This window comes from Phytophthora infestans, genomic scaffold (genome assembly GCF_000142945.1).
Source record: "Phytophthora infestans T30-4 supercont1.13 genomic scaffold, whole genome shotgun sequence".
NCBI lineage: Eukaryota > Oomycota > Peronosporomycetes > Peronosporales > Peronosporaceae > Phytophthora > Phytophthora infestans.
This window is the reverse complement of record NW_003303746.1, coordinates 2,763,264-2,788,946: the sequence shown is the minus strand read 5'-3', so window position 1 is coordinate 2,788,946 and position 25,683 is coordinate 2,763,264. Positions and strand designations below refer to the sequence as shown.

Genomic DNA, 25,683 nt, shown 5'->3' with positions numbered 1-25,683 from the left:
TCGAGTTGATTGAGGAGGAGGCATGGCAAAACAAAAAGAGGTCCGATGGAACCTGGTCAGGAAAACTTAAGAATCCAGGAAAGCATTTTTTTCTGTCCCTGGCTGCTAAAGCAGTACGCCAAGTCAACTCTCAAAGGGACAAGAATAATGTGAACTACGCTCGGAAAGCCATGATTCGATGCGGACTCTCGCTGGATGTTGATGGTGTATGGAGAACTGAACAGCTATTCAGCCACCTTCAAGTAATCATCAAGAAGTTCCCAGATCAATTTGCTGGACAAGCGGTTCCATTGGATATGGCAAACAAACACACAAAAAAACAAAAGAATAACCAGACCAGCTTCTCAACAATCGTAAACTAGTGTGACTAATTAGGGTGAGACATTAATTAGTCTAAGTGTGACTAATTCTACCACACCTTAAATAGTCAGAGTGCATAATTAACCACACTCATACTAACTTAGGTGAGCAGAGTCTGCAGCACCTCACATAAATTAGTATGAGTGAGACTAAATACCGTAGCTACTGTAGTAGCCATTCGTATTATGTGTATTGGAACTTGACTTAAAAGAAAATACGTTGGTGGTGTGATTCCTAGCCCCCTATTTGTTGCGTTTGCCTTCCGCCATCATCTGCTTTAATCGATTCATATTCAGTGGCGGGAAGAGACTCTCGTATCGTTTCCAAGCACGACGTGGTTGTGATGAACGCGCGTGAGTCTCTTCATTATGTTGATGTCGTGCATTAGAGCCCAGTGACCGACACACCGCATCGAGTGAATAACTATCCGTGACGACAGTCCGGCGATCAGGTGGAAGGTTCCGTTGTGGAAGCAAAGGCGCTGTTGGTTGCTCGAATTGAGGAGATTGGGATCCTTCAGAGAGGAAATCGCGTCGACGACGCTTCTGTTTAGTGCGTGAATGAGCTTCCTTGTGTGCATTCGATTCTGACGCATTGTCTTTTTCAGACGTAGTTACAGGCGATGGGCCATCGGAGGTAGTTTGCTGAAGACGACGCTTAGAACCTCGAGGCATGGTAGTGGAGAAACCAGTACGGTTAATCCGGTTCGAGCTACACCCAGCAGAGCCAACCGATATTACGAGCGTCGATGGGCTTTTACCTGGAGATAGTTGTCCTGACGGATCGGTCGGTAGAACAGGCTCTTTGGAGCTTGGAGGGGAAGTAGGAAGGTCGTTATTATCAGTCGGAGTCTTTAGAGCTGCTGTCGATATCGTTGACGTCCCCCCCGCTCTCTTTTCTGTGCCTGGCGTCGAGACATGCCCGGACGGCGAAGGGGTTTTGAAGTCGGCAGCATCGCTCTGCGACTCGGACTTTTTCTGCGGGGTGACTGCCACTTCAGCTCCCTCTTCAGTCAACGTCAGATCGTCGGCCCAGTCTGTTTGCTCTCGCTCTGCTGATTGCGCTTCCTCCTCGTCGTGCTCGATAATCACTGACCTGGGAGACGTCATACCCTCGTACTCGAAAGCGTTGGCATCTTCGTCATTATCCACAGCATACTGCAACACAACAGTCGCTTGAGACGACATGAACTCCTCTGGAGCCAGCTTGCCCTCAGTGTCATTAAGCTCTTCCTCGTCCTCCACCTTGTCCTGTTGATCCAGAATTTGCGTTACTTGCTCGTCATTTCCAAGCGATTCTCCTTCTTCTCCATCAGAGAGGCTGGCGCCGCCATCTTCGGTGGATTTAGAGGTAAAAATGTTCAGCGGGTTCAGCACTTTAAAAATTTCAGGCCATCGTTTGGGTGTTGGTTGCTTCTTTGTTGGGTGATGTGTCTTCGACAATGTGTGCGAAGAATTATGCGGATCAGTAGCAGCTTCTTCTGAACCATCGACATCAGTAGTAGCTTCCTCCTTCTTGTTTCTGACCCCATTTCTTCTAGTAGCAGTTGTCGATTGAGGAGGCTTTCGAGTAGAGTTCTCAGTCAGGTCAGCTATCGCTTGCGTCGGCGCTGGGCTAAAATCCGCAGGCGAATGTTTTGTATTGGATCGAGCTTTTCTCCCAGACTTCGGCGTGCTAGTCTCTGCTTCTTCCAATTCATCGTCTAGATCTTTTGTATCGCTGCTTTCCACATCGCTGCCAGGTACAAATGTCTCTAGGATATTCTCCTGCTGAAAGTGGAACCTCTGGCCGTCTAGTGAGGACTCGCCACTCAACGAGACCGACGGGTTCCCCGACAGCGTCACTGACAGATTCCTCGACGACACCGTCGAGTCCTGCGTCGACACAGGGCCACGAACAACCTGCGACTCGGGTATCGGCACAGTACCATTTTCCTCAATTAGTTCCGAGTCGGTTGGCTGTCGTTCCAAAGCGGTTGGTGGTCCCCATTCGTCCTGCTCTTCCAGTTCCTGCTCCTGGTCCTCCGGGATGACACAATCCTCGTCCAAAAGCGGTCGGTCGTCATCGAATCTGTCGCTTGTAGTGGTTTTAAGAGGATAGAGTCCTTGATTAATCATCAGCTGTTTCTCCAACTCCGAGTCACTTAATGACTTTAGTCGCTCTTCCACTAAAGGATGACTGTACACGCCAGGGTGTGGCTGGACGGCCAGTTCATTGTCCTCCACGATAGCTAGTGCGTCCACCCACAGATAAACGCGAGCGTCTCCTGTGCTTACATTGGGTGCAGATACTGACGTCGCTCGGTTCTGCTTGTCTGCGGACAGACAGCGCGTCATTGTAGCGAAGTGGTACTTGGTGATGCGTATGACGCTGCCTCGTAGCCGTCCGAGTGTCTGATAGCCGCGTTCTTTCTGCAATATAGCGGTCACGTGACTTGGAATGAACGCCTCGACGTCATACTCACGGTCTACGAGCGTTGCGGTGTGTCGGGAGCTGTTGGTGCGGCGTACGAGCATGACACGAGACTGGACACCATCGGCAGCGGATTGCGGCTCAGTATCTTCACTAAGACTCTCAGAGAAGCTGTCCGCGGGTGCAGAGTCGACGGTGAGGGGTGCACCGAGAGCAGAGAGCAGCTCACGCAACAGGAATTCGGTAGCGAAGCTTGCCCGCGGCGCCATCTTTCCCCTTGCACTTTGACTTGCGAAACGAAATTTGAAATTTGGTCTGGACTAGATTAATCGGATTTAACTGAAATTTTAAATCAAAATGAACCTGTTTCGACCAATGAAAATCAGGCTTTGCAAATGATACTTCAGAGCTCACTCGACTTAGGCAGCACATCAAGCATGATGTGCTGGAGCCGCATCGCCTCGCGGGGGTTGCGTGCTACATTGAGCACCCCCATTAACGCAGTACCTCGTGGTGCAATGGGGCTGCGCTACAAGACAGGTGTGCAACCCCCAAGTGCTGTCAATGTGGCCAAAAACGCGGCGGTGACACCCGCGACCCACGCGCCCACATCTGGATCGACGATAGCGACGACGGCTTTCAAGAGCAAGCGCGGCCGTATTTCGAAGCCTCGATCTGGCGCCTATTTGCTGCTGGGAAGGTACCAGGTAGACAGGTTGCTGAAAATCAAGCAAAACAATGGTATGTATGTTTGAATAGACGAACTGGTGGATTGCCGATTCGATGATTGACTAAAAATAAAAGCCCCTAAATGCAGCTGTGAAGGCGGCAAAGAGAGCGGCGGAAGAAGCGGTGAAGGAGGCCGCTGCAGCAGCAGAAGCGGACGCCATTCACCGACTACGTAACTCGCTGGTGAGGCCTGAATGACTGGATGCTGTGGGCTTTAATGATGTGCTGCATCGTATTCACGACGGTACTGTGATGGTTTTCATGCGCGACTTATGCGTGTTGCGGTGACAGACGCTGCGCTTCAGTAACGAGAATTCATATCTGAACTGGGCGAGAAATGGAGTGCTGTCCTCGGCCGTCGGAGTTGCAATGTACGCGCAGGAGCATCACCGCGGAGCTCAGCTGAGTGGGGCAGGTGCGTTAATGACACCATAATTCCTTCGTATTGGCAAAATACTTACTTTGATGGGCTTAGGTCTGCTGCTGTTGGGCTTCGGATACATTGGCGTGGGCACGGCAAAGTATATTTATTACATTTTCCGCTTCCGCCATGTCATGGAGCTGTCCTGGGCAAGCGTCTTTGGAACGATTTCCCATGCGGCGTGGGGGTTGGCCATTTGGCTGACGGCTGTTGCCTCCTTCCTGGTACAAACGTGTTGAGGTTTGCACTGCATTCAACCCTGACTAACTCGTGTGTATGCATCGTTCTATCGCCAACAGGAGAGTGTGCCTCTCGAGCTGGATGCGATGCTGTTGACTGAGCCCATCGCAAGTTTCCTGCCTTTTCGAATTCGTCAGGGTCTGATCGAGACGTACAGTCTCCACCTTGATGATCTCGAGCACCACTACGACGAGCAAGAGCGTGTGATGCGTGCCATTCGCGGAGACCGAAGGACAAACATTCAGGAGGGCGAGGAGCTGCCTCCCCAGCTTGAAGCGCAGTTGATTGAGCAGCAATTGCACTCTGCCCCAGGCCCCGCAGTGGTGGGCTCTGTGCCTCCATCGTCTTAGCTGCCTGTTCTGTATGGTCACGGGACTAATGCCATCGTAGATAATTTGTGATGCGCTAAAAGAACCCACGGGTGCCCCCATCTGAAAGCGTATACAGTATACATCCTACTGTTTCATCCTGTTGTTTTTCATTTTCCACATCAAGGTGGGCGTCACCTGCATCTGCAATTATTCAGAAAACTATACGCGATGACGTCCCTGTCCTTCTCTGTAGTCACTTCTTAAGGCTTGAGTGCCTCCTCCAGCGGGATGTCAAAGTCCGGGTTGCGACGGATCGTTTTGCCGTCCCACGTGAGGTTGATAGGCTCATAGGCGTTCTCGCCCTTGGAAGCCTCGATGATGGGAGCAGCCACGAGAATGTCGCTCTCAGGCGACTTGGGAAGCGCAAGACCGTGGTCTACGAGGCCCTTGAGCACAGTCAGGATCTCCTTGTCGCTCTTGCCAGGCACCGGTATCTTCTTCTCCACGCCCCAACCGAACCGTGCGTACACAAACGGCTCCATCTCTTCTGCCTCACGGTACACGAAGGGCGTACACGGGTTCAGCATCTTGAGCTCCGCGTAGTTTTTGCGGAAGAAGGTGCTGCATGTGACACAAAACCACCGGAACGTCAGATTTTAAGCGAAGGTAACAGAGCAAGGTGGGCAAATTGGAGAGTACGACACGGACCGCAATCCCGCGCTGCTCTGCGAGGTGTCACATGCTACGAAGCGAAGCTCCTGGATGCTGCGGGAGATCTGCGCGCGCCAGCTCATATCTGTCTTGGTGTCGTCGTTGCGCTTCGTTGGGAGCCGCACAATTCGAGGTCCGATTTGTGACCAAAAGATTACAGGCAATTTGTGCTGACCAAATACTGGGGCCCTTGCAGACTAATTATCAGCCGGTATTACCGGTACCACAAAAGCTAAATACATGTAATGCAATCATCTCTTTAATAAAGAGATTGTAGACGAATGAAACAAATATCAAATAAAATATCTAATATCAATCTTACTATTTTTAAAATTGAATATGAAAAGTTGCTCAAAATATTAAAAGCTAACATGGGTTTCTAATATAAGCTCAGAGATGAAAATATTAGATGTTTTTTTTTTTAAAATATTTCCCACTTAAGTACGTTTCCTGACACCTTACCTGCACAGGGCCCACCAAAGAACCCTTTCGGTCAGGTTCTAAAACAGCAGTAGTGATGGCAGACTTCAAAACTGATGAGTATTTGATCTAGTATTTCACTGTGACACGAAACCGATCGAGATGGTGTTGAAGTAGCCTCTAAACATTATGGTTACTCACAGCAGAAACTCTTTAAGAGAATATATACAGGTAGAAGGGCCTCCTTAAGCCGATATCTCTCACTATGCTTATAATGGACCTCATCCTCTTCAATGGATGGTGTGTAGCTCTTAAGCACTTATTAATTCTAATGAGTCTCACTTCGTCCTTTGACACTTACAACTCAAGTCTACCTCCTTCACGATGCTCCCCGCTAGCCTCGCCATAGGTTATGAGCCAAAGCTAAGCCTCAAGTGACGACTTTTCACGCCTCGTTGGTGCCGAGAACTTCGACGTGTGGAAGGCCCGCATATGCGCATCGCTCGATGCATCGTCTCGACTTCGTGATGAAGCCCGACTACGACGGCATCTCTGATGAAGAGGATGACGTCGGAAGCGACATGTCTGATGTGGACGACAACTCTCAGAGCAAGTCGGAGTAGAGTTCTGAAGTCGACTCGGATACTGTAGACTACGAGGAGAGCGACGATGGACTCAAGCAGTAACGGACTATGTTTTTACCGTTACTAGCGCACACCAAAGAGTCCGTGTGCGAAGTGTCCGTGCGTGCCTGCGAATCTATCGTCGCTGTCTGTTGTTGTGCTCTGGTCTGCTCGGCGCTTGTTGAGCTGTGCCCCCCCCTCCCCCCTGCGCTTATCAGGGGGCCTCGACGCTCTCACCATTGATCATCTCCACGGTTGGCAGAATAAGATTATCGACCTTACGTTGCGTAAGCGTAACTTAGAATGGCGGGTGATGTAATGGACCCTCCCCAATTACATAAGTAGGTAGATTCTTTTACAAAAGTAGGTAGAAGAAGCACACGGTTAGCGTGTGCTGCATTGTCGCTCTCTGATTAGCTAAAAGCGGAAAATTATATAGCCAGTCATAAGTCGACCTGCCTATGAGTGGTTCTCATAGGTCTAGGGCTCTTGTCCTGCTCCTAAATTAAATCAGAGTCTGTTTTACTAAGAGTTAAGTCTATCTTATTTGTGAGCTTCCTCACCGCTTCACGGTGACGTCGCCGGCGCCGGTGAGGGACTTGTTGCGCCGTCCGCGCGTCATGGATGGCGAGATCCGAGCGTGGGACTTGTATGACTTGTTCGAGGCAAACAACCCGGACAGCCTGGACGCCATGAATAATCGTTTTGGTCGATTTCGTGGACTGCGGCGGGAGGGCATCGAGGGCGTCGAGTACGGAGCGCAGCAGGAGTCGTGATGTGCCTTCATCAAACGCTGGAACCTGATAACCCAGACGAGTGAGAGCCTTGTCTCTTAGCTGGAGCGCCGAGAAGGCATCGTCGCTGAGCACTCACTCAGCGAGCTGCGAAGCAAGGTCTGCGGCTCACTTTTCTCGACTGTGACCGCATGTGTTACGTGCGCGTAGCCGAAGGCTGCGAAACGTGCACCGGGTCACGCCCGACAAAGGAGGACTGGAAGCAGCACGTCGCCGAGCGTCCACTCGGGTCTGCTGAGAATGATTGGATTCAGCGCTACAGGCGAGCTCTCTCCGAGGCATCTCGAACGACTAGCACCGCCGAGGCAACCCGACGGCATTCACAGCGGAGCCGATCTCCGCTGACAGCTGCCAGGGCGGGCGATGGTCACACGGCTCGGTCTCGCTCTAGATCTCGCTCTCGGTCACGCTCGCGCGGCCGTTCGAGACGCCGTCCTGCTTCGCCGGCCCGTGATCGCCGCTCACGATCGGGGTCACGGACGACCTGAGCGGATCCTCGGAGTCAACAAGCGACTCATTCTCGTGGACCAGGTCTAGAACGTCGCGGAGGAGACTGGCGCGGTGCTCCCAACCCAAACCAGCGGACCTGATATTGACGAACGGCCGGGATCGTCTGACTGGCATGAGGCGGCCCTGCGCGCGAGGAGGGTCCTCGTGTCTCACGATGCGATCCACAACCCACCGTCAATCCCCAGCAGCGTCAGCAATGGGAGGCAGACCGTCGCGCCGATAGCGCTTGGGTTCCGGTTGGACCGAGCGACGACGCGGGGGAGAAACACTATTAGGAAACGCTGCGCGAGGTGGACGCTGCGATTCAGCAGTCGACGGAAGCTGTACAGACTGTGACTGCTCGCCGGTAGTGGAATCGGGAGCTGCTGCGCGTCCGGGTGTTGGAGCGCATCCGCGCGCGGCGGGAGGGACGTTTGACGTTCGTAGCGGCACCGGCTGAGCCGTCTCAGGGGCCGTAGCGGGATGGTATTTCTTGAGCCGCCCGACGTAAAATGTCAGCTGTATCGTTGAAATATCGAGCGTATAGGCGTCACGCAGCCCTTCGAAATCTTGCATGGGCCAATAAGGCGCGGAGCGAGTTTATTCGCGCCGAGGTTAGTAGTCGCAGAGCTCCTTACGCCGTCTGTCGACAGGAGGACTTGCTTTCCTGTCGCGAAGGAGGCGGTGTTCCTCCTGCAGCGGTTGTCGGCGCTCTCTTTCTGCTGATCGACGGCGGACTGATGGGCGCCACGAACGAATCGCGCCAGGCCTTTGCAAGTAGGACGAACTTGGACACCTTGGACTCATCGATGGGTCGCGCCGACTGCTTCGGCGCGTAGCTCGCTGCTAGCAGCGGGCGTCAGACTAGCTCCCGGGGTAATCAGCGAGCGTGTAGTTCATCCGACGCCGTGTTGGGCGGCGTCGTAAGAGGCATCTTTGCTTGCGCGCGTGTGATCGTGCTGAGCGCTGTTGACTTGGGAGCTGCACTCGGCTTTTTGATTTCCTCCCCCACCAGAGTGAAGCTACGCAGCGCCGTGGGATGGATGACCCACGGCGAAAGGATCCAGAGCGCGTGGGTGCCGCGCGGTGTAGACGAAGAAGGGAGTTAGTCCAGTGGACGCGTGTTCGGCACTATTCAGTGCAAACTCAGCCAATGGGAGGAAATGGCTCCAGTTGGCAAATTATGTGGCGTAGCTTCGAATTACGTCTTCGAAACCCCGGTTCACCCGCTTAGCCTGTTCGTCTGTCTCCGAGTGCGCAGCAGTAGACATAATCAGCTTCGTGCCTAGTAGCGCGAAGAGTTTGGCCCAGAAGGCGACCGTGAAGCGAGGATCACGGACGGAGACGATGGATTCGGGAAGTCCGTGGTGACGGAATACATGATCGACGAAGTGCGCCGCGAATTCCTCCGCGGTGATCGCAAGATGAACGGGCACGAAGTGAGCCATTTTGCTAAATCGATCGACGAAGCTGAGGGCGCCCGTCCGGCCTTCGGGGTCAGGCGGCAGAGCGAGGACAAAGTCCATTGAGACTGATGTTAACGGCTCCGTGGCAACTGGGAGCGGGCGTAATGGCGCCTACGACGACGGGAAAGGCTGGACACGCTGACAAATCTCGCTGGGTCCCCATTTGCGTACCCATTTGCACAAGTGGGGCCAGTAGAAATCGCGGGACACGGCCGAGGTGGCCGCTGATGGGGGCGTAGAACTCGTGGACGATCCGTGAGCGCAAGTCGGGGTCATTGGGGGTTACTATTCGGTGAAAATCACACTGGTTGATGCTGTACGTCAGCAGCTCGTCATCGAGTTGGTATCGATGAATCTGATTGCGAGATGAATGTGGCAAGGCTTGCCGTGTGACATCGCTGGGAGATTGAAGGTGCTGCTTATCTTCGAGTAGATAGGATCATATTCATAGGCAGCGGTGACCTCGTCCCAGAGCGACAGCACTGGAGCGACGCTCGTCAGGATCAGGCCCAACGTTACGCACGTGGCACACGGCTCTTCAATGTCGACAGCATCTTTAGACGGCAGCGCGCCCCGATGATTGCAATCGGGGCGACGCGACAGAGCGTCGGCGAGGATATTGTTTTTGCCGGGCTTGTAGTGGACTACGCAGTGATACTCCGAGAAGAACGACAGTTAACGCGCCATGCATTGAGACAATTGCGGACTCTTCATCGCTGTTTGTAGCGTGGTCCGTGTAAACGACGAACATCTGTTCCCCCCAACAAGTACACCATGAACTTAATCAGGGCGTATCATATTGCCACAAGTTCCGTGTCGTGAACGGGATAGCTCCGTTCTGCGGACTGCATCTGTCGCGATTGATAGCTGACAACGCGCTCCCGACCATTGTCGTCAAGCTGCATAAAAGCGCATCCAATCGCGAAGTCACTGGCATCGCATACGACATGGAACGGCTTGGGCTCGTTGGGCAGCATCAGAATTGGCGCGGCTGCCAAGCTCTTCTTCACCAGGTCGATATCTTCCTGGTGCTCGGGTGCCACGACCACGCGGCGTCTTTCTTCAGTAGCGACGAGAGCGGCTGGATCAGCCCGACCTAGTTCTTGCTGTACTTGTGGAGATAGCTCGCAAGGCCCAGCCATTGCCGCAGCTTTGAGGGATTTGAAGGAATCGACCACGCGCAGATGGACGAGATCTTCCCCGGGGCAGCCCGGACGCCATTGAAACAGCCAAGCACCGGTATCGCCGGTGCGCAGAAGACGCATTTCTTCAAGTTTGCGTACAACTTCGCCTCCCGCATCACCTAAAACACTTGCTTCAGGTGTCGACCGTGGACTTCCACGGCGCTAAGGTCGCCCTAGCGCAACTGTGCTCGAATATATCGTCGAAGTAGCTCGGCGCGAAGTCGCGCAGAGGCCGTAGCACGTGGGAAACCATACGAATGAAAGTGGCATTACCAGTTATTCTTAGAGCATTCCGCTTGGAGTACTTACAGCCGTGAGGGGAACATCATCCGGCCTCATCAAGATATGATAGAGGCCGTCCGTCAAATCAATAGCGCTGTAGATAACGCTTCCAGACGTGGAGTATCCTTGCGCGGGATCGGAGTCTGCGATGGGATGGTGGCGTCATTCAGCTTGTTGAAGGCGTGGACGATGCGTCAGCCGTTGGCCGCCTTCTTGACACAGAAGGTGGGCTTGAGTGAGGAGAGATGCTTCCTCGCACGTGTCCGGCTTGACGACGACTCTCGAAGAAGTCGTCGATGGCCTTGACCTGATCTCGCGGTAGCTGCCACTGCCGCGCCACGCAGTACTTTGTTCCCAGCGTGAGGTCAATCTCGTGTCGTACTCCGCGGTCAGCAAGCAGTTCTGCGGGGATCTTGTGGGGGAATACGTCCTCGCGTTTGCGTGCGAAGTTGTACATGGGATTCGACAAAACCTTCACTGACTCCCAAGATGCGCGGTGAAGCGTTCCTCGCGCGCCGACTTCGGTTCGTCGTGTTTGGGACGCGATAGCTCTTCGTGGTCGCTGACTGAGTGAAACTCCTCGTCACGTGTGGTGATGAGACAAACTTTCTCGACCTCGCCACGTTTGAGGTCGCGGAGGAAGCTCCAGGAGAGGCCTGGGAGACGCGTAATTGAAGAGGCTTCGCACGGTGGGTTAGCGACTTCGAGTGTCGATGAGGGGCACCATCTACGTATTCCACCACGGATAATGACTCCGTGGTGAATGGTGCGTCTAGAATCGGGCGTCGTGCTTTTAGACGACGGCGATATTTAGACTTCTTCGTCTTGCGCTCACCGCGCGTGGGCGCGGAGGGTATGGAGCTATCGCTGGACGATGCTTCAGACGATGAATCACCCACCTCCAGGTGTAAGAGGCCATGCCCATCAGCACTGACAGCGCGCGGGCGAACCGCGCGAACGTGTACGACATCTGGAAGCGGGAGCGACGCATGCTCGACCGCAGACACTTACTGTGGTGGGATCCCCATGATCGACCACCATTTCCTTGCGCGGTGGGAACCGATGCTCGATAGTCGTCGTGCGGGCATATGACGACGTCACCACGGAGTCCACGCAAAATGCGAGGGCGAATGCCTTCTTCAGGGTATCGGGATCCGCACGAGTGAGGCTATAGCGCGTCATACATTCTCGCATCCCGAACACAAAGACATGAATCTGTGAAGCCATGTCGATGGGGCTTGTGGTGATGCACGAAGCGAGGTGTTGAGTCTTCTGAGCATAGTCCCGCATCGACAACTTACCCTGATTGAGGGAGAAGAATTGGGCTGGGCACGGGATTCATCTTGCGGGGGTTCGAAGGCCAGACGTAGGTCACTATGGAGAGCTTCCAGAGTGGGGAGCGCTTGCGCATCTACGACAAATTTGCCGAGGGCCCATTCCTTGGCTTTCTCGGATAACCGGGAGAGGAGAAACTTCACCTTTGCCGACGGCGCCTCGATCAATCTCGAGGCGATGGCGATGTCTCTTTCCCAAAACCACCGATTCAGCGGCAGCCGGTCTGGACCGGTGCCTGAGAACGTTGACGTTTCCATCTTAATGGCGTCATTCCTGGAGCGTGAGGAAGTCTGTCCTCGCTGTTTGGCTTCAGCAAGCTCTCGTTCCATGAATTCTTGAGAGTCTTGACGTTGCTGTTCGGGGGACGCCGCGCTGAGCTGCGATACCACCACCACTTGTCCAGACACCGCCGCAAGGCGGTGTAGAGCCTCCCATTCAGCGCGGGTGAGGTGGGGGAAGTTGGCGTGCTCCATAGTTGTTCCGGTGGAACCGGATGTCAAGCCGTGCTGCATCTAGGTCTTGATCGTTGGAAGGACTTCGAGGTACTACCAGGTGTAACAGGTTATGTTTTTACCGTCACTAGCTACGCGTAGCGATGAGGAAGATCACAAGTAAGATAGGCTTACCTCTTAGTAAAATAGACTCTGATTTAATTTAAGTACAGGGCGGGAGCCCTAGACCTCTGAGAACCACTCAAATGCAGGTCGACTCCTAAACTGGCTATAGCGTTTTCCTTATTAGCCAATCAGAGAGCGACAATGCAGCACACGCTAACCGCGTGCTTCTTCTATCTACTTTTGTAAAAGAACATACCTACTTATGTAATTGGGGAGAACCCATTACACAAGCCTCCATCCGACTCTGAAGAAAGATCGGACACCAGCTCTGACTCCTCAGTCAAACGTAAGGACCTATTGTGCCTTCCAAAGTTTTGGCCAATCTGATCTTTAAAGGCTGGTCCTAAGCAAGGGTGGGTAGGGCTAAAGGTGGGATTTGAGGACGAACTGGAGTTAAATTGCTAAGCCAGGCCACTAAATAAAATGATATATGACCAATAACACTGTTTGATTTTGCTGACTATGATCGAATAATACTTAATTGTGGGGGTCCTACGTAAGGGCTCCGATTTGGTCTAAAGGGTACCTTTGAACAAATTAAGGGCTGAATGGCCAGTATTTGCCGGCCATTTACCGTAACGTAAGGTACCCACAACAGATTGATTTTAAATCAAATATGGGCAACTCATCAGACATTCGCTGGCGAGGCATTGTCTTGCAGTATGTCTACAATATTGAGGTCAGCGTGGCTGCCGGTGTACTGGGCGTCTCGGCCAAAAGCCTTCGGAGATGGTACCATCTCTTCAAGAGAGCAGGAAATGTCGACGACACCCCAAAGAATGAGCGGTCATCTAAATGGCCGATTGAAGTGCAGCAATTTGCTCGCTGATAGTGGCAGCGACATTGTAAACTAAAAGTGAACCTTTAAGCCAAAGGATATCAGGGTGTGGGAGAATACGCACGGTAGAGATCGACAAAATTTAGGAGATCATGTCGAAACGGGATGGAATTTTGCCAAATGTCATAAGATAAGGATACAATCTGTTTCGGTTTTGTTAATCAATCTTTAAATTTGTATTAAAACCATGATCTGTATATTTGCAATAAAGTAGAGTCTTTAGCCAATCGAAAACGTTTGTGCCCAGGGAATTATCCCATCTGCCGTCCGCTGAGCGCCGATTGGACAGAATCTCCACGTGGTGCAATTATTCTCGGAAATTCTATCCCGACTGATCCATATGAGACTCATACCCGAAGCAGACACTTGGTTATGTCTCCGATCCGAAGAAGGACTTGCACACGACACTTAGCTCAAGCAATTCCCTACAGACATGAGAATTTAACCCATGTCACCTGCTAGCTGACGGGCTAATCAGGCGCATACACACCAGTTGCCCGGAATGCATACTAATAGTTTAATGAAATTGTGTCAAAACTGGTGAAATATGTCTTTGATTGGCATAGTCTTTTTTTCGTCAAAAGGATAGGGTAAATTTTAGTCGGAAGCACCCGATCAGATAGGAGGTCTTTCGTAAGGGCCATCCTCCTACGTAGGACCATAAAACTGAGGGCTTTTGGCAGAAAGGCACAATACCTACTAATCGTCGACAAGAAGTGAAGACGAAGGCGTTTCTTATGAAGATTATGGAAAACACCTCGGACTCGTCAAGAGCCTCACAACTTCGTACGAGATCTTCAAGCACATCTTCGAGAAGTACGAAGGGGCATCGTTCCACGGCGACCACTTCATCCAGCCACTTTTCCACAAAATCAGCTTACTTCAAATTTGTTTCGTCCAGCCTTTCTGCCAGCATAAAAGATACCTGCATCGAAAAACTAAAATACATGCTCAAAATGATACAGTATTGGTCGCCAAGCACATAAAGCGCGACGACACGAAATTTAAATCAATTTGATTGGCTGCTGGATTTGTCGCTGATGACCGAGCGTCGCCAATCACATAAGGAATACAGTAAGTCGAAGAGACGACCTAGTTTAATGTGTCAAAATTCACACATCACGCATTGTTTGCGATGCTCGTTGTGGCGAACACCGGGTGACCTACACTAAGCTGTTTCTCGACGCCACATCTCACAACTGATGCATCACTGTCACCCTGACAGCATAGCAATTAACATAAGCAATTGTTTTTTTCAGCATCAGTGATATCAATAACGGACAGTGAATTAAGATTGCTAGAAAAAATGTTATATATGGGTAAAAATACATACTTTTCAACTTCAAAATGGCAAATGGGTAGTTCAATGTGTCTAAACGTAAATTCAAAGTGTCACTGGGCAATAAAATGACGACAGTTGTGGTGGTGATGGAGGGCGGTAAAAGGCCGAAGCGATTGCGCTATGAACTACAATCGAACTCCAGATGCCAAACCGTCCAACAGCTAAGAAATACACCGTAAAAACCTCGCCACAAGTATCATCCTCTTACGACTTTAATAGTTTATGTTCAATAACAGCGGTAATTATCGAAACAGTAACACATAGTCGAGTCTGAGAAATAAATTGCGAAAGACTCCTGTCGGTGTTGAGGAGAACTATCTATAGTCGTTTCCTCTTCCTCTTCAGCGTGCTCTGACCGATGCAACGTAAAACAAGCATCATAATGGACTCGTGTCCAGCGGTACATGCAGCTTTTTACAGAATGCTCACCACCAGGGGTTCCGTAAATGCAATATAATCGCACTTATCTTCCTTACATCAAATAAGTAATGGATTGGTAACGGTAAGATAAATAACTGAGAATGAAAGTATACAGTATTGAAGAGCCTGAGATATACCTAGCTAAAGAGCGGTACAGTACTACAATATAAGTAGTAACTACGTGTACAAACAATCCTCTTTGTAGTGATACGATCGGGTAGCCACTTTGTGTCACTATCACTATCCAGAGCTTTACTTATACAAGGGTACATGGCATGCACGTACAGCTCTGTATAGTGATTCCGAGTAAAAGTACATAACATTGTAATGCACAAATCTGTTATACTTGGGTTGAATAGTTGCTTACCTGTACGTACGGTTCAAAATAACAAAAAAATTGAAAGCGACTGATTCATTTTACAGGACCAAAACGGCAAATTTGGTCGGAATTCTCAATACCATCGCTTTGCGAAGAGTATAGAATATAAAAACCGACCGTCAATGGCAAACTGCATTACTGCCTGTATTTGAGCTAAAATTTTAAGTTTTATAAAACAAGACGTCATCGACGGACAATAATAATCATTGCAAATTGCAATAATTAGTTATTTTAAAGAACCAATACTGTAATAATTGGTTTCAAAAATTTTCCTGATCCCGGCTTGGCTTCGAGACCATTGCTGCTAATCGGCTTTAATAAAAACTATACTAGATATACTGTTTAAGGAGTCAAACTACATGTATATTCTTTAAAAGTTTTGAAAATATTGAAAGAAATTGAAGATCATGTCTTTTTAGTAGTACTGCTACTCGTTAGAAAACTACACATACTAATACCATAGTAGAAAGGTAACAAAGTGAATTTAGGTCTGCTTCCACACAAGTCTATATTGAAACGCAACATGAATTATGGTTTGCCGGTATTATTCTACTCAGCCACCTTTCTATCAACAACTTGCACGCAATACAAGCTAACACCGCACTGTGTTCGCTTTGTAAGGACATTTTCTCTACCTTCTCGTCAGTAGCTCGAAAAATTGTCGTCCTCTATCAATTTAGATCGGGCCCACACCAAAGTTCTGGCTAGTCGAGGAGAATCGCTTCGCAGCGATCGGCTGGTAATAGGGAGCCACCTTCTTCGAGTTGGTCAGGACAGCTGACTCACGGCTGCCCGACAGCGAGCCGCACTTCACCACTGTGTTCTCAACGCAGTTGCGACCCAGGGTAGACTTGCACTTCGTCTGGGTTGAGCTGGACGGTACAATGATAGCACCGACAGTCTCAGTGTCATTCTTGCTGGGAACGGCAGTGGATTCGAAGTAGTTGCCTTCCAGTAGCACGTTGCCGTTCTCGACGACGTCGTATGAGAAGCCAGAGTTACTATACCAGTAGTTGTTGGCGGCGTGGATAACGGAGCTGCCACCGACCTTGGGGGAGCGGCCCGAAGTGTTGTGTACGTAATTGTTAACGAGAGTAACTTGCGTCTGCGTGCCAAGGAAAAGGAAGGTCCAGTAGTGGTTGCCATCGCACGTAGCCGAGTATTGAGCGCGGCCGTCGAACTCACAGTTGCTGATTTGACACTGGCCGAACCGGTAGCAATCATCGGGCGGCCAAGGTTAGAGATCTTGACGTGATCAAGCCAAACGCGCTCCATTGGGGTCTTGCCACCGTTGAGACCTTGAATGTAGATGACATCACCACCCCAGATGAGGTGCGGGTTCAGCTCCGTGATGTGAATATTTTGGATAATAACATTGTTGCCACGGATCCAGAGACCTTTGCCCTTGATGACCCCGCTGGCGCCCACTCCACGGAGAGTCTTGTTGTCCGTCACCAAAAGAGGGTTCTTGGTACCGGCAAGGTCGTACGTAACCTTGATGGCGGTGCCCTGCACACAGCCGCCGGTATTTTGCATGCCACCACTCTGTAGGATGACATCTTGACCCTTGTAGCCGTTGTTCTTAGCAAGGCAGTCACGGTTGCTCTTCGGGCGACAACCAGTCTCAGTTCTCGTGCCTTCCGTGCCGCGGAAATCGAACGTCTTAGTGAGTACGATGACGCGCGGCTGCGAGTCCTGCAGGTAGTTTTTGAGATCGGCAAGCGAGTTGGGATACACGGGGGTAGCGTTGCCACCACCTGTGGTGCCCGCTGCGAGACCCGGTGCTTTGCCTGTGGAGATCTTGGAGGACGACGATGTCTTGCCTTGCTTTGTAGACGATTGTTGCTGAGTCTGATCGACTTGAGATTGCTGCACGGTGTTGCCTGAGCCCATGGGAAGCGCCTGTGTGCCCTGCATGGCGAGTGCAGCGATGGCAACGACGACAAAACGGAGAATCTGCATGGCTGAGCTGGGGACTTGTGCAGGGAGAAGAAAAATCGACAATGAACAATGAGCAGGGGCACTGCCAGTGCCCCGACTCATTTCATCAAGGTCATTGACAGCGGTGAGCCAGCCAAGGGACGAATACGTTGACGTTATGCGACGGGATAGCTGCTAGAGAGAGCTGCTGGTAACCCTGTTGACCAAAAACGATCAGCGAAGCCAACCAAATGGTCGCTAGGAACCATTACGCTACTTCAATTTTATCACGCCAGTAGGGGTAGCAGCGTGGTAAATTTGAAAATAGGTCACTGACTCAATTGGGGGATACTAGAACACCAGACTTCGAAGTTGCAACGTTGCTATTACAGAACAAAGATATTAATATTAAATAGCTAGCCGCTATTTAATGATGTAACACATGCACTACGCCCCTTTAAAACTTGAACGCTCGTGGTTTGGACTCGAGTGTTAACTTCTGTGGGGACGAACTCGCTACATCAACGTGTCGGTATCTGGTATTTTGTATTTGATGCTTTCTGAAGGGCAACAATAAAAGCAACTCAGTGTAAACTGCATGGATGTTCAAGATTTTTCTAGTCGGAGTACGTAATTACATGTACGTCAGTGATTTGCAAGCTACCCCAACGCAAAATGCGGTAGTCGACATATTTCATCAGATTTGAAGCTAAAATATATGTGTGCGAAGTTATAGCTCTTTACAGAAACTCACAGTCCAGCTCACTTTCAAGCAGGATGAAATCAGCTTCGTTTGTTTCGCTTTAGCAAATGCCTTTCCTTCGCGTGCCCCACGCAATAGCCTGCAGCTGTATCCAGATCATTACATGCTCGTGTGGTACTTCAAAGGTAACTGTACTTCGAAGGACTTGTTATGTAATGACTTTTTTTTGCTTGGTTGCACAAGCTCACGTTATGAAGCCCAGCTGTGAATTCTTGCACTGGCATTAGCGAATTTGCATGTTCGTTGTTCGTTGCTACAATTCGTAGTACGAATTTCGTACTACGAAAGCGTCGATGAAGATGTGTCCCATTTAGCACTTTCTTGACCGATGATAAAGTTATTACAAAGAGCCACGGAGCCTTGTTACAAAGCGACACAGGGGTGGAATCACTGGCGAATTTTTGTTTTTGGCAACTCATGAGGCAATCGAGAAAGCTTCGCGATACTACAAAAGTGTAGATATACAGTTTAATTCAACCGTTATTCCTGCTGGCGCAAAACGACTTCATACCTGCTACAGTGTAAGCATGCACTAGACCTCTGACAGCACGACACAAAACAGAATCTATGTTTGACCCCGCAAGCGAGAAGCGGAAGCGCTATTGGGTGCACATTACATGTACAGTGCATTTCGTTCGTTTCCGGAGTCGTTACCGCAACCATAATATGCGACATTTATGGTTGCTATAACTCAGTTATGGTTGCTATACCAGAATTTCAAAAAACTCTTAGCGAAAGATAAATTATATTTTAAGAAAGTATTTACACCCACTTTAAAATACCGTATTAGCACCTACATGTAAGTACGAATATACTCGGTTAAGTAAGATCATATTATTAAGTACGATTGCTCTGAGCCGCTCAGCTCATACCGGTATTTGAAACTGGGCAGCTCTGCGACGGCCACGCGGTAAATTCTCGCCGCGCTAGTTGGCGTTGCGAGTACGAGAACAGCGTGCGAAGGATAGGACGATGACTAATAGACTACATGAGTCGGGCTTTAGAGCTGTATTTGTAGTTCTTACCACTTGTATGTGTTTGTGTGCGAACAGAAGCCCGAAGAACGCGAAATGTCAACGGACAACAGAAAATCACGTATAATGCGCTCGGGATCGAGAATGACGACGCCAGCGACGAAGACTACGTGTTGGAGGCCATTTCGGAGGATGAGGAAGAAGATGAGGACCTTTCCTCTGGCAAATTAAACGAGGGAAGCACAACAGCTGCCGGTAAGGCTGTTTGCTGCATTTTACGTTACTACGTGTTTTGCTGAGCTGTTGTGTGGGGTGTACATGCATCTAGGAAAGCCAAGCGCTCAGAGTAACAAGAGCAAAACGATACAGGGCAACGTGAAACCAGGTATGGTTGCTATATGCGTAAGGGTTGCTTTATTTAGCATCTTACAAGCTCACATTTTTGCTTGTTGCTAGATTCGAAGGCTACTAAAACATTGCTGAAGCGCACTTCACCTGATATGCCAATGCAGTCTTCTCGGGCTAAGAAGAAAAGGCAGGAAACATCAGTGCAATCAAGTGGTGAATATTTGTTAAGAAAACGCGTGAGCAAGCACCTCACAGAGCTACAATCAATGAACTCAGGTGAAAATAAGATCGTGAATACAGTTCCAGCGTTTGGGCCGGCCAAGATGATTAATTCTTGGGAGGAATTTGAGAAGATCTTCGATGCATACAAGAAGAAGTACAAGCTCAAGTTTCGGGTGCGGAGCTCAGAAAAGACGGCTCTTTACAACAAGTAAGTTTTGCTGTTAGCTTTGGCTGTATATCCAGACTAAAAGGTGGTTATTGTATCTGTAGCACCCATGAAGATCATATACCTACCGAGTTCGAGTGGTTCCAGAGGATTTACCGCTGCACGCACGGAGTATCTCAGGCCTCTAGATCTAAAGGCCACCGCAACCGGTCGACACGTTACTGTAGCTGCAAGGCAAGATTAACGGCCGTTGTCTTTCGCTGTGTGGACAATACCTATAAGATTGTTGTTCGGAACGAGGTATGTGACGAAAGCGTGCTCATTATCTGTTTGACTTTCTAACTTTTGTTTGACTTTGTAGAACCACACGCACTCACACCTAACTACAGGCACGGAGGTCTCTTCCTACCTCACGACCAAGACTCTACCGCTCGACGACCGCGATCGCAGGGATGTTCAGACCTTGGCTGACGCCCGTGTGTCGTCCTCCCACATCACCCTCTTTTTAAATGATCGCCTTGGCACGTGATGTAGCTATTTACGTGATGTAACTTCTTTATTTTTTTGCTTACACTATGTCAACTTCTTCTTAGACTGTAAATTGACGCCACAGCAGACGCGTAATCTTATCCGTAGCATCATGGGGAAGGATTCCGGTGAAGACCGTCTTAAGAATATGCTTCACGCTCTTCGGCAGCTTGATGGCAGCGATGTGCTCGTCATTCAAGACCAGTTTGACGTCACGTGCGGAGTTGTTATGCAGACAAAAAATCAAAAGATGATGTTTGAGCGGTGGAGGGAAACGCTGGCAATGGACTTTACGCATGAAACGAATAACCTGGGCTATCATCTGGGTACATTTGACACAGCAACCTTACTTGATGTAGCAATCCCCTGTAGCAACCCTAATTGATACAGTAACCGTTGTGGCAACCTTACCCGCTATCGCAACCTTGCTGATCATCATGTATTTCCTTGCTTGTAGGGAGTTTGGTTGTCACCACATGCACGGGTCGTGGCTTCCCTGTGGTTGATTTCATTTGCCTCAATGAGCAAGCAAAGACGATCTCCACAATTTTGGAGTATTCGCGTTGGGATTAAAGTCGTGAGCGTGGTCATTGATAAAGACTTCACTGAATGAAAGGTACTTGAAGAGTCCTTCTCCAACGCGAAAATTCTCCTTTGCCAGTTCCACGCAATCTCTTACTGGAAGAAGATGATGAAGAGGTCTGTCTACGGAATTAAGATTGCGCAGAGTGAAGAGCTACTTGCCTTGATGGTGAAACTGCTTTTCAGATATGTCGCCACGGTTCTTTCGAAGCACATATCTTGTCTTACTTTCTTAACTAATTGTTATCTTAGCTCAACGCAGGATGCATACGACACTTACTACAAGAACCTTCAATCGTACTGCCAAAGCAACAAGAAACTCGCTTTCTTTGCGTATTTTGACAAGAACTGGAGCACATGCAATGGCATGTGGTCCAGCTTTGCACGTGGTAAACATTTTACTGCTGGCAATACAACTACCAACAGGATCGAATCTAATTGGATCCAGCTCAAGATGCTGCTCGGGCGTAAAACAAGAATTGACCAGACCATCGCTGGATTGCTGCAGCACCAGATGACTATCACGCAGCAGATTGTCTCGGAGATCGGGCAGCTGCACTCGAGTACACGGAGGCCTAAGTCGGTGCCGACGTTTTTGAGAGCAGTTGGGAGCAGAATATCAGCGTATGTTTTGGAGACAATTAGGCGGGAATGGGAGCAATTTGTGAATCTGATGGAGGAAATAACATGTGTACAGACATTATCGGTTTCAAAATGGAACGTATACTGTCACAACCAAGGATTTGAGTGCGATGACGTGGACTGGAAGTGCACCTGTCTGTTTTCAACTACCCACCACTTGCCGTGTCGGCATCTCATGCACGTAGCGCACAAAGGACATGGATTCGAGATGCTTCCTGTTATGACAATTTGCGAACGGTGGAGTACAATGACAGCGTTGAAATCTACAGAAGCATTTACGGCTGCTGCTGATACTCTCTGTTCAATCGTGCGGATGTCGAAGTTAAGGTTGCCAAAGTTAAGATTGCCGGATGAACCTTGTGTTGAGCTTCCTACCTCGTCAGCGCCGAACACGTCACCGAAACAAGTTGTGTATGTTCGCCTGCGACGACGGGAGCGTGCCAACAAGGTTGTTCTTTCTTCAGGCGAGAAGTATTCGCTTGCTAAGGCAATGGCTGAGCGTCTGCTGGAACATCTAGCCGACTTGAGCAGCGCAAACTTTTATGACGAATTACAGGCGTGAAAAAACACATTAGAAGAAGGACTGCGCCTTGGCAAATCACGTACGAAAAAAAGTGCTGTGTTTGTCGATCACGAAAATTAAGAAGTTTAAGAAGTCGAAGATCTCGATGATGATTTGAGCTCTATTCTAGATCCAGCAGACGCAATGGCAACTGTCAAACTGATGGAAGATCTGCAAATTCGACAACCAGGATGGCGCCATGGATAGTATCAACAGTGGTGATGACGTCCCTCCAACACAACTCGCAAACGATCAAATGGTGAAGTCACCAACTCCACCTCGTGCCACTAGCTTTAGTGAGCCGACTTCTGGCTCCAAAAAGAACGAGACGGGTGATGTTCGAGACGAAGGAGAGATATCTCGTCAAGTAGACGTTATCAATGTTCCAAAACCGATGCGCCGAAATCTGTCGCGTACCACGCCGACACAGCTACGCCAAACAAAGATTTCCCCAGGTGTATCGCGGCTAGCTGTACACAATTATCCCAGCGGGCTAACAGTGAAGCTGCACGAATTTGTGACGTGGTCCCGCTATACACCAAACATGAAGAACATACTGGCTATCATGCAAAAATACCCAGTGCAACTGACGGATGCCTATCTACGATCGCGAGTGATTGAGTGCCATTGAAAAGCTATGAGGTCTGAGGACAACATGCACCCTTTTGTAATTCCCGTGGATCTTACACGGTCAATGGAGGCTGCAATATGTACTGCACGGAAGGAGCAGCGCGAACCCGACAAACTCGACTCAACTGTGTCACAGAAAGGTGTTGTTCTCGATATTGTTGCAACAATCGACCCAAAGCTCTAGAAGTTCTGCAGGTACGGTTGCTTTATCGTTATGGTTGCTATACAGAGTTGCTTTATCTTTATGTCTGCGATACAGAGTTGCTACTTCGATTACAGTCGATATGTAAATGCACAAAGTGTTTTCTACAGAGTGAAGGCCAAGGTCAAGTCTTGGGTCGAAGATCGAAAGTGGCTGGAGAGAAATTGGATTAAGGTGGACTCGGATGTTGACCTTTTCGCAAAGGAAACAAAAACTTGGGGTGTAGCACGAGAGGCCGTTCGAAATCGACGTCAAGTCCTCGCCAACGAAGTAATTTCAAAGTTTTCAGACTGCCGTCTTCGCAGCGAGTATGCCACCAAGTGTGGCAAGGTCACCATTTGCTTCGAAGACGTGGTTGGAACCCGCGACACCGCGGGTTCAGCTTCGCGACATAAAGTTTGTCGTACATCCCGTCAATTTGAGCGCTAGCCATTGGGCATTATAATTGTTAACCTTGGGGTTTCAGACGGCCAGATCCACGCACGACCTCACATATACGAACCTCTCATTAATAATTGCTATCACGGTGAAATGCAGACAGTTTGGGAGAGAAGTAAGAGTAACAACAAGGAAGGGCTGCGAGGATTTATTGAGCGCTGGAACGAGTCCTCCAATCCTGGCTGTGTTATGAAGATCCACCCAGCTTCGTGGGTGGACGCCCCGCAACAGCCTGATAACGCCAGATGTGGTGCCTTGGTAATTGCACATGCACACAGCGTTATTGCAGGGAATGCAGACCTGCATTGCTACAAGATTAGCAAGTCAGATGTCGACGTAATGCGCTTGAGGATGCTGTGGTTACTGCTTGTACAATCCCGCAAGCGACGAATGTCGAAGGCAGATGCGGACACGGCAGCAAAAATTCATCAGAGACTTCAGGATGAGCTAAAATAGCCATGTGAATTTGTATTCACAATTAATACAGCTACATATCGTTGACTAATTTCTTAACCGATTATTTGCCATCTCTAGCAGCACTCCAAAAGACATAACTCCGTCTTGACCGATGCCCACACCGTCCAAATCATAATGCAAAGCGTATAGACCTTCCTCGTTCTCTTCATTTCGAGCCATTAACTCCATCTGTACTCTCAGTATTTGCTCCAGTATCTCCCCGATCTCCTCCAGCTTGCGCTTTGTGTCCGTGAGCTCTTCTCGCCGTGCGCGTATCAGTTCGCTGAAAAGCGATCTTCTATCCATCGTCGTGAAGCCTGCATATCGAAGTGTGAGAAATGAGTGGTGTACTCGCATGTAGTGTTGTGTACATATCTACTTAGAGCATGTTATGCCTCGTAATTTACCGCTGAATTGATGACGATGGCGACGTGGTAGTGCAACAAATAATAAAATACCAGGACAAACATATGTTTTGAGGTTGCTTTAGGAGATATGGTTGCACTATTTCTTGTTGTGTTGTCGTTGGATGGTTGCGGTTACGCCGTTCGTTCGTTTCCCTGGATTGGAAGCATAGACCGTTTTATAATAAAGTATGGATTGTGAAGATACTTCACACAGATGGACGTGTAGCCCTACGTTGACATTTCGAGAGAATCAGCTGCAGTGTCAGCCGCCACGCACGATTCTTAGCGTCTTACAGCCGCTAGTAGATTTGTGCCAGTACACGTCGTGCGAGTGCACTTCTTCTCGTGGTGTGCGGTCAATATACAAGACGCCCTGCACGTCAATTTGACGGGGAAATTTCTCGCAGTACTACCAGTCTATAACTTGTAGCTACTGCGATTCTTGCCCGGTTGCTTCATCCGACACAAACAAGTGGTGCCCTCGCATCCAGATCCCCAAATCAGCAATATACGTTGGTACCTGTCGCCAGGAGATTGATTTTGCTTAAGCGATAACGCTACAAGTTTTCACACGAGGAACGACAAACGGGTTGTCTTCTATAACTTGACTATGAATTTCATAACAATCCTGCCATACTTAGCAATATCATATTGATAAACTTTCGTTTAAGCATATTATCGTTTCGTTTCCAGTTACTGACCATACAGTTTTCTATGACACGTATCGTCAGATCCTTCCCTTCTCTCTGCTCTTTCGCTTTCTTGAACAACGTTCTCAACGGGATGTTGGTCATGCGCGACACAACAGCATATTTCCCCCCCTTTAGTAACTCTTTTGAGAGCTATGAGGAGGTCTTCAAGCGTGTAGGTTCCCCCTCTGCGCAGCGTTGTAGACTCCAAGTCTTCGTCGTCTGCTCCCATGGCTTCGTGGCTTGTGAATGAATGGGCTGCGGTTGGTCAGAATCGAATACCCTTTTAAAAATGATGAGTCGGAATAATGTGGATTATATTCAGTTGGTTGTGGAAAAGCGTGCACTGATGTGACTGAAATGAGATCAACCAATCCAATTGCACATTTTTGATTTTAAGCATAACAACTGGCAGAAATTCTGCATCGTGCACGCAATTGGCATCACGCACTCAACTGGCAAATTACGTTAGGGTCACATATAGCTAATTCGAGCCCTATTACCCTACATTCTGCCCAATTTATTTAAATCGGGCCCCGGGCGGCAAAATTGATGAAAACCACAGTTTGCCTAAAACCGGAAATTTGAAAAGGAGAGTGGTGATTATACTGGTAATTTCTAATAACTTTTCCTGGGCCCCGAAATCTCAGCATCATCTTTGAACTCGGTGTTTTACTATCAACTTTTCTAAAAACAAAGCCAAATATCTGCACATATATCTACACTACTTCACATCAAATATGTTCTATCGGCAGCTATCTACTTGACTGTCCAGCCACGT

At 49.3% G+C, this 25,683-nt stretch overlaps 4 protein-coding genes across 4 annotated transcripts; 1 reads left to right on the top strand and 3 right to left on the bottom strand.

Annotated features, from left to right (window-relative positions):
* Positions 1 to 514: 514 nt before the first annotated feature.
* On the bottom strand, positions 515 to 3,041 carry PITG_08567 (uncharacterized protein; the record flags this gene model as incomplete). Its single annotated transcript, XM_002903884.1, has 1 exon — positions 515 to 3,041. The coding sequence occupies one exon, from the start codon at positions 3,039 to 3,041 to the stop codon at positions 603 to 605; it is 2,439 nt and encodes an 812-aa protein (XP_002903930.1).
* A 156-nt stretch (positions 3,042 to 3,197) lies between these two features.
* On the top strand, positions 3,198 to 4,161 carry PITG_08566 (uncharacterized protein; the record flags this gene model as incomplete). Its single annotated transcript, XM_002903883.1, has 4 exons — positions 3,198 to 3,513; positions 3,590 to 3,684; positions 3,793 to 3,916; positions 3,977 to 4,161. The coding sequence occupies 4 exons, from the start codon at positions 3,291 to 3,293 to the stop codon at positions 4,159 to 4,161; spliced, it is 627 nt and encodes a 208-aa protein (XP_002903929.1).
* A 518-nt stretch (positions 4,162 to 4,679) lies between these two features.
* Positions 4,680 to 5,303, bottom strand: PITG_08565 (uncharacterized protein; the record flags this gene model as incomplete). The annotated part of the gene is made up of 2 exons (XM_002903882.1): positions 4,680 to 5,094; positions 5,182 to 5,303. The coding sequence occupies 2 exons, from the start codon at positions 5,265 to 5,267 to the stop codon at positions 4,734 to 4,736; spliced, it is 447 nt and encodes a 148-aa protein (XP_002903928.1).
* Positions 5,304 to 16,049: 10,746 nt separating this feature from the next.
* On the bottom strand, positions 16,050 to 17,335 carry PITG_08564 (pectin lyase, putative; the record flags this gene model as incomplete). Its single annotated transcript, XM_002903881.1, has 2 exons — positions 16,050 to 16,421; positions 16,559 to 17,335. 2 exons carry the CDS (start codon positions 17,333 to 17,335, stop codon positions 16,050 to 16,052), a joined length of 1,149 nt encoding a protein of 382 aa, XP_002903927.1.
* Positions 17,336 to 25,683: the final 8,348 nt, after the last annotated feature.